Below are 18,547 nucleotides of genomic sequence, written 5' to 3' on the forward strand. Positions count from 1 at the left end.
GCATGAATCTTTAATAGCATACTTATATATATTTTCACAGTAATATCCCCACATCTCATACGTACGCTGCAGACACACAGAGCAGTGTATTAATCAAATACAGCGTTTCAGAGCTACTGCAACACTCAAAAGGAGACAAATGGCTCCATAGCAATATTTCCAGAATGAGAATATTAACAAACAAATTGCTTTGAAGAAATATAAATCATAAGGCGACCTCAGACACATTCTTCAATCTTTCGGACCTCGGCCCATTTGTCAACCCAGACTGGATTCTGCCCACGGTAATTATCGCTCTGATCTCGTCCAGCGCTGCTCTGATATTGTACCTGTATGTGCTGTTATTCTTCTTCTGAATTAACCGTTTAACATAATAAACAGATTGACGCTATACTGCCATCTACTGGTCAAACACCGCCAGCACAACCTTCTCAAAATATCAAATGCCGTAATGCACACATCACATTGTGCACTTATAAACCTACACAATGGCCTACACACAATGTGCACCAACACACATCCGTGTGTCCTATAGTAAGAAATCACGGCTGTCTGTATAGATATCGTCACTATACAGCATGAATATCTATATTAATATGTTGACAATCTGTAACTGTTAAAAATAAATAACGGTTCATTGAAATGGTGACTTAATTAATGCTGGACATAACCTGAGTAGACATTTGGCAGGTTTGGCATAAAAGGGGCTATCTCATTCTAAAATCCATTTTTGAAGGCAAATTGACCTGTCAATCATTCATATAAAAAAAGCACAATTTAAAATGTACCAATCTAGTAGATATGCATCTCCTGCTAGAGTGACATATTTCATTCAAATGTGCCAGTCCCCATTTTGGAGCAGCAACAACAACCGTCAGTATAGTACAGACACATCGCTCCATCAAAGTGGTGTGTTTTGCAAAGTCTTACAGGAAATATGATACCCAGACAACCACAGGTTAGGAAAACATGATTTTTTTAGATAACAAACATCAAAACTGTAACAGAATCAGTAAACAACAAGATTTTGGCATTTGTAATGTAACTTCCAGACAAGCCATGATATGCATTATATGCTGAATAGAATATAAATATTTATTGTCCAGTAAGTACATGAACAAACAAATGCACTTTTTTGGGCTTAAAATATAAAAGAATCCTACATCTAGTCTGTTAGACCTACTGTATGTAAATACAACACTGAGAGCACCAGGCAGTACATTCCCAGCTAACACAAAACGTTCTCAAAACTTTGCAGCCACGTCATGGGAATGTTAGAACATTGACTACACATTCCAGTAACATTGTGAGAACGTCCTGCGTTTGCTTACCTGCTGGCTTGGGTGCTCACTGCTCAACTCACCCCTTATTTTATTTGTTACTTCGCTGAAGTGTTTATCCAAAGCGACTTACAGTTGATTAGACTAAGCAGGGGCAAATGTGGGGTTAAGGGCCTTGCTCAAGGACCCAACAGCTGTATGGACTGTATAATGGCAACACTAGGGCCATGATAAAATTTTTAAATGGTCCGGCCATAAACTATTTTTACAGCAGTTCTTCCCAGCTTGTGATGCATTAAAGCTGAAGGCAGCCTCAGTAGATAGGGGTACAGAGGGACACGACGTGCTCTTATTGATGCCGGTCCGGGAATACAGGCCATTCAGCCCAGCAATGCTCGCCTTTTCATACCACTAAAGTGTACCTACTGTTTGCTCAAAAGCTAAATAGTACCTAGCAACGCACCACAGACTTCACAGAATGAGTCATCGGTTGACCCGGTTCACTGAGAAATGATCAGTAGTTTAGTCATTATCTTTTAGTGTGTACAGTACATCATTTCAATTAGGGTTTTAAAATTCATTTAATTTTTTTCTGGAAAAGGTCAATATAAGTTCTGAAAATGAACCATGAGAAATGACATTTATTTTGATGCAGAAAAAAACACCAAGTGTGCTTCACAGGGCAGATGTGTACATCATGACTGCCACATCCAAACCAAACCTGAGATTTTGTTTGATTTCATACAAAACTCAAAGTCCCAGAATGCATTGAGTTGGAGCCTAACTTGTTTTAGCAGCACAGCCCTTTGGTGCTTCTTAGAGAATTCCCCAGCATCTCATACACAGTAAATGAATGAGATTAAAAGAATACTGAGAACCATTTCATTTTACTAAAAAGTAAAAAATAATAATAATACATTTTAAGATAAAGTCATTACAGAATGGAAAGCACGTTTATATAATCTTCTGGCTGTCAATCTGGCATGCTTTGAAAACAGGGGCTGGTCGTTTTAAAGTCATAGACTGGTCTCAAAAGTTCTGGAAATGTGTTTTTAGAGTGTCAAATTATCTCTCAAAAGTTGTTTTATGTTCCTGCGCAAGGTTCAAATGTTTTTCCTTTTTGTTTTTTTTAGTTTAGTTTTTTTTTTTCTTTTAATGTAAAAACGTTTGGAGCCAGTTTTGTTCTCACTGAGAAAATCATCTTGAAATCACTGCAGATTTTCAAACCGTTTTGGGCGTGAAACCTTCACTGGTCTCTAATGATCGATGACCACTGAACGGACACTTTCGTGGGTGAGTGTCGGGGGGGGGGGGGGTATTTATTAGTGACTCACCTCCCCCACCCTCCTCCACGAACCTCAGAGTACACCACTGTGACGTACTGCACCCCTGACTCAGACTGCCCCCCGGATGTAACACAATGAGCAACGCGCACACTGCGATGATGAATGGCTCCATTCAGCAGTCGGCAGCTGCCACAGGGCTGACACACTGGCCTGAGACAGAGGGCTCCGCTTACACTCACAAAGCCGCGACACATTCGCGAAAAGGTTACACCAGCTGGAATGCGGTCTTCTTGCAGCCTCGTCTTCTCTTCCATATAAAAGCGTTCGGTTCCGTTCCGAGCTCCTTATACAAAAGTTAGGATGATCCAACTGATGGACGGATAGCCCTTGGAGTAGTCCCCTTAGTGGCTACTTGCTGGCACTGTATATTAGACGACGCAAAAAGCATGTGCCCGTTTCAAACCCCAAAGACATAATCAGATCCAAACAAAAAGCCGAATCTACGGTCGCTTGCAAATGCAGTAACACATTTAATCCACAAGATGTCGCTGTGTTTACACTCATGAATGTGGATTAAAAGTGGAACCTGTAAATAAGTATCATGTCTCCTCTTGAATCTTGAGACTTGAAGTCTGTCCAATGAATGACTGATGCCATTTAATGGGTACTGCAAGGAAATTGCTCATTTTTTAAGAAAGCCGCGACAACAGTTGTTTAATCGGTAGCCTACTTGTTGCAGTGGAAACAATTTGTTCCACTTTTAAGATCCAAGTTCCTCATTTTTGTACAATGCAGGACAGGGAACTTCGTGAACTCTTGCCACGAGAATACGGAGCGAGGGTGTAATCACGCCGTTTCCTGCTGACAACCAAGATTTTGATTTTTCTGCTGGATAAGAGTCGGGCTTTTAGCGGAGTGGGTAAAACCGTGAAGTTCCTCCCGTCTCCCGACTGGGAATATTTACTTTCGTTGCGGGCGGACTATCACGAGACACGGCCGTTACAGCGATGCCGTTGAGCAGGTCGGAGAGGAGGGGAAGTACACGTTGCTCGCGGAAAAATCCAAGGGAAATGTTGAGGGTCTTCTGTGGTGTAGGGGAGAAAATAATCTTGTTTTCTGAATAAGCGTGAAAATATGAGGTAGTAATCATGAGTTATCACCGTCACCGTCACAAGCTAATATAGGTGCGGATGTGCGCGTGGTTTCCACGAGACCGCATTCCTGCCTTTATAGAATAGGGGACATCCACTGTGCGTGCGTGTGTGTTTGTAGGCTATGTGTGTGTACATATGTGTGGGATTGTGGGGTGTGCATGAGGGGCAAACTCAGAACATGAACTCAAACTGTGACAGAGACGCCGATACAATAGAACAAATCACTTTGTGTTTGCAGAATGACAAGTAGGCACTTGCACACCTGGAAGTGGAACAGAACCAGTGTCATTGATACTCAAACATAGAGAGACTCAGGGAGAAGATAGGCACACACTCAAAAATGATGTGTTAATATCCAACACACTTTTTGTGTTTCCACTTGTGTTTCAACACATCGTATCAAAGCTAGGCACACTACTTTGCTCTACTACGATGTATGTGTTAAAGAGAAAATGTGTTTTCCTTAAAGGTACAATAGGTAATTTCGAAATTCTAACGGTCAAGAGAGGAATTGCAGCAACAAACATGCTCAAACAATAACACTGTTAACACATCCGCACCTCTGTCACCTTAATGTCAGTGATAACTCATGACAACAAAACACCCCTTCTCTGTGAATGCCATGACATTGAAACGCCATTGGCTGTGGCAATTAGAACTAATTTTCAACCAATTAGCTTGAATTATTGTCCAGCTATACAATGTTTTGGTATAGTCCAAATTTAAGGACTATAAACACAGGCGGAGGTCAATATGTCAGTGAGCCTTTTTCAATGATAGGGATTTACAGTAGTCTTGAAACAATGTTTTAACACAAAGATCTTCCCTATTGTACCTTTAACTGAACATGGAGATGTGTTAAAAATGGCATGTTGCTTTTAACACATCGGTTTTGCAGTCCAGTGTTCACCTGAGCTAAATATGACACTGAAAATGATATCTGGTTGAAAAGGATGTCAAATTAACAGCTTGTCAACTCAAACTACCTTCTCACCACCACCTTGGCAAATATGTCATTATTAACAATTTATTTGCCTAGTTCCTTACATCGTGATGCAAAACTCCTGCCAGCATGTGTCAACAGAGTTAGCACGCACTAATGACATACAGGCGATTATAGATAAAAAGGCAGGCGTGAAGAGCAAAAAGTCTTTGAATGGAAGCTGCGGACACGGGTTTCCTGTTTATCAGCGCATAACACCTTGACTGTCAACTTTTAGCTCTCAAACACCTCAAACACCACAATGCAGTCCAACCTTAAACTGCAGCTACCCAACCACAAACTCCCATAGCTCTCTCTCACAGCATCATCATAACCTACATCAACGCCATTTATTGTCATCATATTCATCGCGATAATCCTCCACTGACGACTCCTGTGAGATTTCACATCATCCATCAGTTTCTCCACCCTCCTCCCGTTGCTCTATCAGTCTACGAACTTTACATGCGAGATGCTGTAGTTCAGTCGCATCTCAGAATAGCACAAGATGGAGAACGTTTCCCTGCTGATTTAGAATCAGTGACACGAAACGGCAATTCCCCTGGGCACTAATCGTGGCGCTGGATTAGCGTCATAGAGAGATAATTATGTTCACGTATTAGCATCATATGTCCATAGAGCCCAAACCTCAAAATAGAGCCCAAACCAGCTGCCTTTGGGCGGCAGCTGTCTTGTGTCATGACAGTGGGCTAATTTTGCATCAGAAAATGCAGACACACAAAGGCAATACTTTTAATACCATCCTACTTTGCAGGAAAGACTCAAATTCTGGCATTAGCCTATAAACACCAGCTCCAGCTATTCATCTTCATAGCACTACAACATCTCTACACACTGCCTCTAAACATAGCAGTGTGTCAAAGAAAGCCTAACCATCCGGTTACCTTTAAACACATAAACACATTTTTTTAAATGATAACAAAGTCCTGATATGAGATGAAAACGCTAGTTATTTCAAATCACTTCAAGCAGCAAAACATAGACAGAAAATGAAGGGGGAAAGTCGAGGAAGACCGTGGTGCCTTACAACACTCAACTTTGTGTGCATGGGCCACAGAATGACCCGAACATCATGCTCTACAGTTTCCGTGGAAACAGGAGGCTTGCTGCCAAACTGCACTCACTGTGGCTCTCTCTCTGGTTTCAGGTCAGAGAGAGGTACGGGAGGAGTTGGGGCGGTGATGGGGCTCTCTCAAAACGGAACCCCCCGTTTAACCCAACATGAAGCACCGTTTCCGCCCCACATTTACTGTACCAACTACACAGGAATTTTGTGGTTAAGATATAATCCGCTGTCATTTCCTGGCGGCTTAGAACGGTTACAAAAGATCACAGCCAATCACCAACAGGTAAAGAAAATGGAAAAATTATGTTTTGATGGGTTGATTCCCAAAGCGTTTTGGGCCAATTACCATTTGACAGAAATTGCCCTCGTTTGTAATGGCGTCAAGCGATTAATAATTTAAAGGAAGGCAATCGTGTTCCATTACAGTCCCATTGTTTCCATTAAACAGACTGGAGATTGTATTTCACCACTATACTGTCCCTGCCATGAAAAGACACTACGTAACTGGTTAAAAATTACTCAGCTAAGAAACCATATTCTCTTCGCTTATTAGAGGCATACTATGCAGGATTTCTTTGCTTCCTAGCTTCCCTCTTGTGTTTACACTCAAAAAAGGTCTACACCCCGATTCTCAACCCCGCCTAGACCACATAGATGATTCTGACTAGCTGTTGGTAGCTTTGTAACACGGTAATGGAGACGGCCGTGTGGTTGCTGTGAAAGCAAAGAGGTAAGAATACCATCTAATATGATTCGTAAAACAATTTCTTAATTTAGTAGTCACTTTCCACATAAGCCATTTAGCAATTTAACATTACATTACTTGTGTTTGCACTTAGTAGCTATAGTTATCAAAGTTACTACAATCGCGTTATTTGTTATCAGACATCTCAAGTCTTCTGCGAGTCTCGGAGTCTTTTGGATTTTGGAGAAGGGCTCCCTGCCCAGGAGAGGAAATTCACCTGTGGAAAAATAAGCAGTACTGTTGGGACCGAGCTGTACGGACCAAGCTATCATGGCTAGCTAGCTAATAATGGCAGCTACCTAATGTTACCGAATGCTGACCAGCCACTGGCTTAGCAGTCAACCTCCTCCTCCTTCTATTGTATGATTTTAGTGTATTAGACTGCTTAGTTTGCCTAAAAGCTAAAAGATAAACAGTATCTAACACCATATCAAGCCTGGTCTTGAAAACGCCCAGTGTTTCTGCCTTCACTACATGTCCTGGCAAGCTATTCCACACAGTGACCGCTCTCTGCCTGAAAAAATACTTCCTAATATCTGTGCGGAATTTATCTTTTGACAATTTTCATTTGTGCCCTCTGGTTCTGCTAATCAAACTCACTCTGAAGAAGTGCTGAAGGACACATGCTTTTCAGATACAGCACAGACATAAATAAATAAATAATTCATAGGAGTATTAGCTCCATGTCCTTATACCCAAAAGACATACTGAATACACCCCGGCTCACTAAATATGTATACATAATTACGAGGATTGAAGCCCTCTGTGTTTCGTTGGCGTGCCGTTTCGGATGAGTGTCTTACTGATTTTAAAATTAACCGTTGAAAAGGATGGGAAGGGAAGCAATCATTTTTTGCTCCAAACTGCCGAACTGAACTGCACTGCACTGCAGATCATATCTGATGGCATTTGCAATCGCTGCTGATGACACAGCTGATGCAGCTACCAGCTGAAGATTCACAGGCCCCCACTCTCTCTGGTCTTGCCAAGCTCCTCCATTAGACTGGGGCCTTTCTGAGTGGAGTTTTCATCTTAAGGGGGCGATGTTAGTTCAGGAGGTAAGAGCGGCCGTCTGGTAGTCGGAGTTTTGTTTGTTCAACCCCCGGGTGTGTGTCGAAGCATCCCTGAGCAAGACACCTAACCTGACAAGCTGATTGGTGCCTTGCATGGCAGCCATTGGTGTGTGAGTGAATGGGTGAATGAGAAGCATCTTTGGATAAAAGCGCTATATAAATGCAGTCCATTTACCATTTACCATTTACTATGCCACAGTATCAAACTCACTGCACTAGAATGTAAATTGTTAACAACTGCCATCGAAAAATATATCCGCGTCCCTTCCCCTGTGGAAAACCCTTACGGGCACTCTAATTATACATGTAAAATGAAATCGTGAATGTGATAAACTGCAGCAGAATGGACAGAACTTTTACATTTTATAAGGCTACAGCTTTTGACTTTAGTCTTACTGCTGTTAGATTAATCAATGCCAAACTTGAGACACCCGCTCAAATGTGCCAACTCAAGGGCAAAGACACTGTGGGTAGACTGAAAACAGAGTTTACATTTCTGTATAAAGACACATTGTCAAGCATTTCTCAGAAATTCTCAAGGCTGAAATAATAAAAGAAACATTGGTGGCAGTGAGCAGAAATACAGAAATGCAGTCCAGGTTGAGCAGAACCGTATGAAAGGACATGAAATAAGAAATGAGACTGCCCAGGTGATACAGACTCAAAAATTCAAAAAGAAACAAAATTCTTACAGAGGCTTATTAAAGGTACAATGGGTATGATTTTTGTGTGAAAACATTGTTAGAAGACCATTTTAAATCCCTTTAAAAAAGGGCTCACTGACATGTTGACTCTGCCTGTCTATAATCAATTTAAATTTGGGTCTCAAAATATACAGTGAACGCACCGACTGCACTGTACCAAAACATTGGACAGCTGTACAATAATTCAAGCTCATTGGTTGAAAATTGGTTCTAACTGCCATGACCAATGGCGCTTCACAGAGACGGGGGAGTTTGTTGCTGCAATTCCTCTCTTGACTACCTATTGTACCTTTAAATACAGCCTCGTCAGGGAGCTGAAAGGCTTATCGTGAGGTTTGGGTGATTTCCAGGTGCCTTTAGCATAGAGTGGAGTCGTTGAACAATAGCAGGGGGTTTGACAATGACCTGACCCCTGCCTCTACCCAGCCAATCTGCAATTCTCTGTAATGAAAGTACACTTCTGCTAAGACTGCAAATATAATTCCCTAGGTGTGTGTGGGTGCTTGCGTGCGCTTGTGTGTGTGTGTGCGCTCATCATAACGCAAGAGTAGAGTTAAGAGAAAACAGGTAACAGGGCCTGATACTGGGCCCGGCCAAGCGTTTTGAAAAGCAGAGACTATAACCGCTCCCCTTAAGCAGGGGACACTGGGCCAGAGCAGAGACTATAACCGCTCTCCGTTAAGCAGGGACCACTGGGCCAGAGCAGAGACTATAACCGCTCTCCGTTAAGCAGGGGAAACTGGGCCGGAGCAGAGACTATAACCGCTCTCCGTTAAGCAGGGAACACTGGGCCAGAGCAGAGACTATAACCGCTCTCCGTTAAGCAGGGGAACACTGGGACAGAGCAGAGACTATAACCGCTCTCCGTTAAGCAGGGACCACTGGGCCAGAGCAGAGACTATAACCGCTCTCCGTTAAGCAGAGGAAACTGGGCCTGAGCAGCACTCACACGACTGCCGTGTACGTGACTATCCTGTTCAGCCACATAAGGGGGAACTGCAATAATGGGGACTCATTACATTATTACATTCATGGCATTTGGCAGACACCCTTATCCAGATTAGACTAAGCAGGAGACAATCCTCCCCTGGAGCAATGCAGGGTTAAGTTAAGGGCTAGCTCAAGGGCTGTGTGGATCTTATTGTGGCTACACCGGGGCTTGAACCACCAACCTTGGGGGTCCCAGTCATGTAGCTTTGTAAAAGCAGCATTTCGAGTCTTTGAGGAAAAGCTTACACAGGAGCTCACCACTACTCTCTATGCCCAGCCCCACTTTTATTCAGCCGCCAACAGCGTCACGCAGACGAGGAGCTGCAAAGCCAATCACAACGGCAGGATTCGGTCTGGCAGACTCACCTGAGAAAAGTACTCGCTGAAGCTCGCTCGCTCTCACAGTTAGCCCCCCCCCGCCCCCCCCCCACACACACACACACACACACACACACAGTCATCCAGTGAGCCGAGTCTCCATTTACAGACCACCAGGCACATGCACAGACAGACGCCGACATGTGCGGAAGCTTATGCCCCCTCCCCTGAGACAGCAAATGTGTCCTTTTGGCTGAGGTTTTATTATTATTATTTTTTGCCCTTTTCATTTTATTTTATTTTGCATGCCTCCAAAAAAGAGTGCACACAGCCAAAGTCATTTTAGTTTAACTGTATCACCCTGAAAAAACTCTGACCCTGGCTTCCAATAGCACATCTGACAGTCAAAAAAGCGCAGATTTAAAAAAAAAGGTGACCATGAGGAGCCCACATTAAAGTGAGAGATGATCCGCGTTGAGAGTCGCTCTGCGTGGGCCGAGTGTGAACTACTAAAGCAGTTGGATGGTAATCCGGCGGTTCACACTTTGTGCGCACGCGGTGAGCGCAACTGCAGGATGTACGAGAGCAGCAGGTCCTCTTCGCAAGACTTCCTGTCTGAGAGTACTTTCACTCTGCACGCAGACAATGCTGCAGGTCTTCCACAACAATGGCCGATTCATACCAGGTTTCCACGGTCGTGCTGCGTTATAACAGGCAACGGTGTCTTCTGTTCCACCTGCACTGGAGCCATTTAGGCTAACCTTTTCAAACTGGATAATTCTTCACCTTGCTGACCTTTCTGCTCTGTTGCCTGGTGATTCCTGAGGATCAGAATGCTCACAGTCCTCACAGATGAAGACAAAGTCACACCCACGCCCCCAAGGTACTGAGGTTCTGTGCAACCCTAGAGAATGTATAGAGACACAATGAACCAAATTCAGCAGCATTGGCCAGTATCGGACACTGTCCCTTGTCAACCATCAGGAGATGGGCTACTTAGCAGAGCATCATTCGGTATAGCTTCCCATGACAACACATTCCAGAACTTCAGGCAAACCAAAGTAAACTGAGCTATATAATCACAGATTTGACTTTTCTGCAGTACGGACGACAATTTCCTCATACAAAGCGAACGGCCACCGGGAACCAAGATTACAGCTCCTCTGGAAAATCTCAACCGAAAGGCGTTTGAGAACCTGGCAAAACCCCTGAATAAAATCTGGACAGTGTGGCCAGTCTTTGCCGTCTGCAACACCATTTAGATTAATCAAAAACCAAAAGAACTGCAGCTGTATCCGTCGGTTAAACATCGCCCAGAAACGGATGGCGACACAGCATGCAGTGCTCACGCAGGTAGTCAGGCCGAGGGCTGGAAGGCTGTTTCCGCAGCGCCGCTCAGCTGGGCGTGTCCGGGCAAGCAGAGCATATCTGAGAGCAGGAAAACTGTGAGGCACAGGCCCCCACATGCACATCTGGCAGCAGGAATCCGAAAGTGAGCCGCAATACAGTCCCCCACGCCAGGCCTCTCACGCAGAACCCCACACCCCGGCCATCTGATGATGTAACGCGAGGGTTTCCTCCATCTTATCCAGAAAGGGCTGGTGTGGGTGCAGGCGTTTGTTCCAGCCAAGCAGGAACACTTGATTCTAATAATCAAGGTGGTTAGCAAAGACTCAACGGTTGGTTAGTAGAACCAGGTGTGTTCCTGCCTGCACCCACACCGACCCCCCTCTGGATAAGACCCCTGATGTAACCGAATCACAGGGGTATATTATGAGGCAACCATGCTGTAGCAGCGTACAGTCATGGACCTCGCATGAATGAGTAAATTACCTTTTCATTGCCTTTTTAGAAATCTGTACAGATGTTCAGAAACAAACATCAACAGAGACATAGGCCAAACAAAAGGCTTACCGAAATAAACTGTTCGGAACATCATTTGCATCATTGCCATGCTGTGGGATGAAGCACCGTCCAATGAGTTTGGAGGCATTTGACTGAACTTGAGCAGATAAGATACTTATGAACATTTCATCATTAATTCTGCTGCTGCCATCAGCAGTTATGTTAGTGAAGGCATGTAAGCTAGCACCTGTGGCAGCTAGACATGCCCAAACTATAACACACACACCACGTTTCCCAGATGAGGGGGCGTGCTTTATTTCTTGGGCAGTTGCAGTGCAATCACTCTGATACAAGGCAATCTCGGCCTAATCTCTTTACCAGAACAAACTTTGCAGACTCTTTTATGTACATCTTAGCAAACTAACCTGGCCATCCTGTTTTGCAGCTAATTAGTGGTTTGCATCTTGCAGTGTAGCCTCTGTAGATATGTTTTTTGAGTCTTCTGCAGAGAGTAGTCACTGACACATCCACCCCTGCCCCTAAAGATAGTTTCTGACCTATTGGACAAGTGTTTGGGGGATTGTTATTCATTATTGTGCAAATTCTTCAGTCATCAACTGTGGAGGTCTTTCTTGGCCTACCAGCAATTTTGCAATTACTGAGCTCAATTGTTTTTTATTTTATTTTTTATTATTTCTCAATCTTATAATGGCTTCATTAACTGTCATTGGAACACCTCTATGAATACACCTGACTAATCAGAAACAGCTGAGGAGCCAACTGTCCAAATACTTTTGGTCATTTCAAATCCAATGTGCTGGAGTACACAGCCAAAAGAACAGAAACTGTACCAATGTCAAAATACTTGCAGGCTGCACTGCATGTGGCATATATTTATAGATCATGCATATTTTACTCTAAATTCACCTGAAATCATTTACATGAGGAGTGAGCCAGACGCCAGATCCCCATGCATGTCTTCCTGTTCTGTTTCCTGGACTAGCATGGCCAGCTTTAAGATCCTGCAGGTGTTTGCACAAAGTGAGAAAACCACTCATGCGGCTAATTCCGATTTTCACGCTTACCACAGCACACAGTGCCGGGAAATAAACACACCACATAGACTGCTTAACTTAGAGTTCACCTCAAACAGACATGTGCAGTGCGTATAGTGCACAACTTTCTCTTAATTCGATGTAAATGGGCCAGCGAAAACAATGACAGAAACGATACCACATCGGCTGGCGAAATGAGGAACTAATTAAAAGCATGAGTCTCTAAGTAGTTCATACTGCCTGAAAACTTTGATTTTGCATGAATTGAGAATGGCAATTTACAGAGAAGTGAGAGAGGTCTGCCAGAGCCGGCTTGAACACCAAGCTTTCACCACACAGAAATTGTTGACTGAAACTGTTGAGCAACTTGTGTTCCCTCTCCCTGAGAGCACACAACAGCTCCAGGCATTGTTTTGGTTCAGCACCTGAATATAACAGCTATGATGGTCTTACAATAAATTTCCCTTTGTTTTGTCCCGTCATGCTACAGTGCACCAAAGCGTGCCAGTTCCCATCAGCTGCTGAAGTAAAAATCCCCAATCAATGCAGGGATTAGAAATAAGAAATAGGGTATTAGAATGAACCCTTTGAAGACCAGGTTTAAAATATAATTCAGTGTTCTAGAACTGTTTTTACCAGTAGTGATTGTGACATCAGCATTAGAATGTTCGGTTGAGAACGTTCTAATCACGGATTTGTAATCTTACACCTTGTAATGTAATGCCCCGGTAACCAGGGTCAGCAGGCCAGGGCAGGTCGTGTCCCTTTAAATACCCCGCCAACTCACAGAGCACATCCTTGGCGCTACAGCTCGGGCGAGCTGCCAGGCTTTGTGTGGCCCTGCTAGCGTGGGAAGGGGGAAAGACAGGACTAGGCTAAACGCAGACGGCACAGGGCAATGTGCCCTAGCAGGCCATATGCTGAGGGACCGGACCCCGTCGTTCCGGCAAATTAAAAACACTGACCCCCCCGATCAATCCTGTCCTACGAGGCCCTTTTCCAATCCGCCCCCGGCAGATGTTCCCTACATGCTGGGACTAACACCACGATTAAATCTATTCCTCGGAACAAGGGGGAACAGGGAAATCTTCTCTATTCGTCTGTCAGCAATTTTAAAATGAGGAAATGGATGTAAAACAAGCGCCTGGTTTAAGCAATACCCAATACGCACTACAATTTCACAAGGTTTTAACAGGAACGCTCAACATCCTTAGAAAGCTGTGAAAGAGGCGGATGTGAGGAATGCGTTGGGTTGGCGGTCATTTGGATGCTGTGCTCCCAGTCCTCTCTCAGGGCAGCATTCAGGCCTAACCATGGTATATGGTGAATGGTAAATGGTTGGCTTTTAAATAGCACCTTTATCCAAAGCGCTGTACAACTGATGCTTCTCATTCACACACACACACACACACACACACACACACACACACACACACACACACACACACACACACACACACACACACACACACACACACACACACACACACACACACACACACACACACACAGTGATTGGCTGCCATGCAAGGTACCAACCAGCTCGTCAGGAGCATTGGGGGTTAAATGTCTTGCTCAGGGACTTCGACACACCCAGGGTGGGACTGAATCGGCAACCCTCTGACTGTCAGATGACTGCTCTTACCTCCTGAGCCAATGTCGCCACCATAAACCAGCAGCTCAAATTGAGACACTCTTCCGATCTTCCACAAACAACAGGCACATTCTGCCCGTCACCGTCTCCGGTGGGCACTTCACCGAGATTAACGGCCATGGTCACATTCCCAACTGCCCTCACATTCCTGCACTCTTAATCTAATTTTGAGCTATTTGTTGTTGTTTAAAAATAAACGGGCTAAATAAAAAATGTGTTAATACATGATTAGTATAGAGAATTATTGTCAATGCGGGTTCATGCGACAGAGCTGACAAACATTTTAAATTGACTGGAAATCAAAATCAGATTGGAGATCAAAGCATATGTACACAGGAAGCAATGCATAGGTCATTTCTCAAACACACTCAGACTTCCTCACAAACCAAAGTTCTGAGCATTTACATCTACTCTTACTAATGTTATCGGGTCTAATAGGGCCATAGTTTACTCTGGGTGAGAGCTGATTTGAACACCAAGCCTTTTCCATTTCTGTCAATGAATGACTGACACTGTTGAGCAACTCAAGTTCCCACCCCTTGGAAGCACAAAATAGCTCCAGTTTTATAGTCTTGATAAAGTGCAAACACTGGAGAAGAATAGAGCAACTTTCCCAGGAGGAGCTTCAGGCCTTACACCAGATGTGCGGGCGACATGGCTCAGGCAGTAAGAGCAGTCGTCTGGCAGTCGGAGGGTTGCCGGTTCGATCCCCCGCCCGGGCTGTGTCGAAGTGTCCCTGAGCAAGACACCTAACCCCCAAATGCTCCTGACGAGCTGGTCGGGGTCTTACATGGCAGCCAATCGCCGTCGGTGTGTGAGTGTGTGTATGAATGGGTGAATGGAGAAGCATCAATTGTACAGTGCTTTGGATAAAGGCGCTATATAAATGCCTGCCATTTACCATTTACCATGTGCAGAGCAATGATCCAATTCAGAATTTCTGCCAACTTCTGCTCTTAATTATTTAATTATCTAAACAGTGTCTTGATCACACATTTTATTTGCACCAGCTACAGCTGCGGACTTCAAGTGTATCCTAAAGATTTTACTGTGCTCAAGTACAGGAGTGAACCAGCATAATTTCTATAGCAGTCAGCAAAATAAATTAAGGTAATTGGTTTGAACAAAAAACCACCTTGCCTCCAGGACCGGAGTTGTGCACCCCTGCCTTACACCAACACTACTAAACTCCAGCTACTGTAGTATCAGCAGGCATATGCTTCTATACAACCTGCTTGCACCTGTTATTGCACCTGCTTGGTGCAGGAAGTAAGCTCATTAGTAAAATCTGGTAGTGTAGTGCATGGCTGGAGAAAATGCCTGCAGTCACTGCGTGCTGGAGCAGCTGCAGTGGAGTATCCCTGCCTAACAGTCTGACGAAACTGTGAACGTTCATCCGCCGTCTCATTAAGAAACTCCCACCATAACCGAATTCCTCCCAGCGAGCGCACAAAGAAGGGCCTGTGACGCCAGAGCAGAGCTCGCAGAATGAGTAATGCACAACCCACCCCTCTTAATTCAAACGGTTTCCTGGTGGCCATTTTATCCACATAATAGGCATGCTCCAATAACAAGCTGGGGCATTGTATCCAACAGACGGCCTACTTTGCAGTTGCTTGAAAACAGTGCGTCTGGATGTGTTTACTTTATTCTATGTGTGTATCTTTTTTTACCTTTGCTGCAATTTACAGGGACAATGTCTTGGGGCAGAAATATGCCGGCATTTTCATGAGGAATTACTTATGGATCACGGTTTATCATTACCAGCCCTTCAGGGAAAATATACTTTTAAAAGTGACAATTAAAAAGACAGTCAACTAATTCACGTAACCATATTTACATGAACACCCAAGCTACAATACAGCAGACTAAGAAGCCAGTGATGGTACAGCTACTTAATCAAGAGTAGCACAGTGCTCTTATGGGATAGAGGAAACTTAGTAATTCCCATTCAATGAGCACTGCTGTTTCTGCAAACACTGTCAATATCTACGTTGGGGCGAAGTAACTTCCTCAGAGAACACATGGACTTCAGAGGACCGTTCAAACGGTTTTTGTCACAGCAAGCGCAGTGTTAACGGCTGAGGAGGACTGAATCAGAACACACACACTCATTTCTTTCCATATGCTGGAGTTTCCAGTATTTCACAAGAATGAGCACATGAGCACAATTGTCTGTTTCCCTGATGTAGATATACGTAGGCTACGTGATGACCGGGCGAACCTTCATGGCTCAGAAATAAAACAGTACTTCGTAATTAACGGACTAACTCGCTAAGCCATGCCCCCCTGTCCACAGAAGAAAGAGGATAATGTGTTTGATCATGCTTGCAGATTAAAACAAATAGTCGGATACACGACTGGTGCCCTGCATCTCCTTGGGCAATGGGCGCAATTATTAATATTTTGTAAATCCTTAAATAGGCCTACAGGCTTTTGTCTCAAAAAAAAAAAATTGAAAGGAAACATTGAAAGGATCCAAGCTTTTGTTTCCACAGGTTTGCTGTAAATGAGGTGTCTGTATGCGGTTAATAAATCCATGAACAGTTCACATGGTAATTGTTTTAGCGTTTCATAAATAAACAACCTAAATAAACAGCTTACTCCGGTCAGCGAAAGCCATAAAATGGAATGTGATAGGAGTAACCCAGTCCCTGCATACATTCCAGAGTGAGATGCGCTGGCTTCGGTTCAACCTTCCTCCTAGTGTTGTCAATTATAAATGGATTTCAAACTATCCTGGTGCCAGTTAACTTTTACATACGCAGAGATGTGTCTAATGGCTATTTAAACTATAAAAGCCACCCACCCGCAAGTGTGACCAGATGTTCTAACAGCACAACTCTGCAATAGGCCGACTACTTAACAGGCTACTTGTTACCATGACATTTAAATACTTTGGCTAGTAGCCAACGCGCTAGTAGCTCAATAATTAAGTGCTGCGAAAACATACATCAAATAGCGAGATCCCTTTAACAGATTGAAACCAAGCACGAAAGACATTGTAGTGATTTATGCAAAATGTTGAAGGGGAAGTCAGGGGCAGACAGGATGGCAGTCGGCTTGATTGCATAACTTACCGGCTGAAGATGAATCTTCGTGGTCTGAACTCAGGTATCCGTCACTTCTTCTATCTGAAGTACTGCAATCCGAACCACGGGATAACCTGTATGCCACACGCATGCTTGCAGGCGACAGTCTCCCGTCATCACTGGAGTCGAAATCCCTGCTTTGGCGAAACGGTCGGATGGCATCCCGATGAGGATTCGAACTGTTCTCCCTCAATTTCAACCTGGGAGTCACTAGATTACCCCTCACAAAATTATCATTGAGTTCCACGTCCTCGTATTCGTGGTCGCTGGCCTCGTCACAGCCTGCATTAGTTTTCTCGGTCGAGCTGACACAGTTACCGTCCGGCTGCGTGGTGTCAGATGTGGCTGCACTGATAATCTTAAAGGTGGGTTTTTTGCGCGGGACCACTGGAAGAGGTTTAACGTAACCTGGTTGACCGTTTCTAGCAGTGTCTTGCGACTTAAAGGTAACCAAACCTCCGTGATCCCCGCTACCTTTACCAGCAAGTGCACTCATTTTTTTCCTGATGGGCACCTTCATGCTGTCTCCATCGGTCCGTTGGCTCGTCTGCGGAGCTTTTTTATCCTTCTCCGACTTTGTAAATACAGGATCAACATGCAACTTTTCATCTTTGATTTTGTCCCACCTCTCCTTGTCGCAAGTCTTCTGTCGAGCAATTGTCGTTTGAAGATAAATCACCTTGAATTTTTCCTCCGATAGAGCTTGCTGAAGCTTTTTGAGGTTTGTCTTACATTTTTCGAGCTCCATTTCGATGTCTTCAACTGACTTCAGGTTCATTTCAGGAACCTCTCCGTCGGGAAATTCATTCCTCCAATGTTTTTCAAATTCGTCTTGCTCCCACATTTTGTGAAGCACAGTTATTCAGGATAGATAATGTTGCACCGCCTTGTCGCAGTAGCCTGCGTATTACTTTCACTCCTATGCGTGCAGGACCCTAAGCGGTGATAAGATCTGGCGTTTGTCTAAAAAAATCCCAGCAGAATTGTCATTTTTCTCACTTTCAAGCAAATGCAAAACCTTGAGATCAGCTCTCACACAAGACAGCAGTTCAACAGTGCAAAAAAAAACTTTTGGCTTCCGGTTTTCTGAAAGTTGGTGACGTCATGTCGCCAAAAACCAATTACAAAACACGAGTCTTTGTTGAGTGAATTCTTACGAGTGAGCAGACAGGAGTTGAAGAAAACCCGAGCTGTTTACCTGATTTTGAACAGTGATATCATGACTGGGGTATGTGATCCGACTGCAGTGCACCACCTGTTGACGTGCTTTTTCTATTAACCC

The 18,547-nt window shown here is 44.1% G+C and overlaps 1 protein-coding gene across 1 annotated transcript in view; it reads right to left on the minus strand.

Moving 5' to 3' along the window:
* The window catches only part of abr (ABR activator of RhoGEF and GTPase), a 187,923-nt gene extending 169,616 nt beyond the window's left edge, over positions 1-18,307 (minus strand). The window contains exon 1 of the mRNA XM_061250409.1: positions 17,254-18,307. Coding sequence (XP_061106393.1) covers positions 17,254-18,109 — 856 coding nt within the window. The 5' untranslated portion in view covers positions 18,110-18,307. The remainder of the gene's footprint in view (positions 1-17,253) is intronic.
* Positions 18,308-18,547: the final 240 nt, after the last annotated feature.

This window comes from Conger conger, chromosome 7 (genome assembly GCF_963514075.1).
Source record: "Conger conger chromosome 7, fConCon1.1, whole genome shotgun sequence".
Lineage (NCBI taxonomy): Eukaryota > Metazoa > Chordata > Actinopteri > Anguilliformes > Congridae > Conger > Conger conger.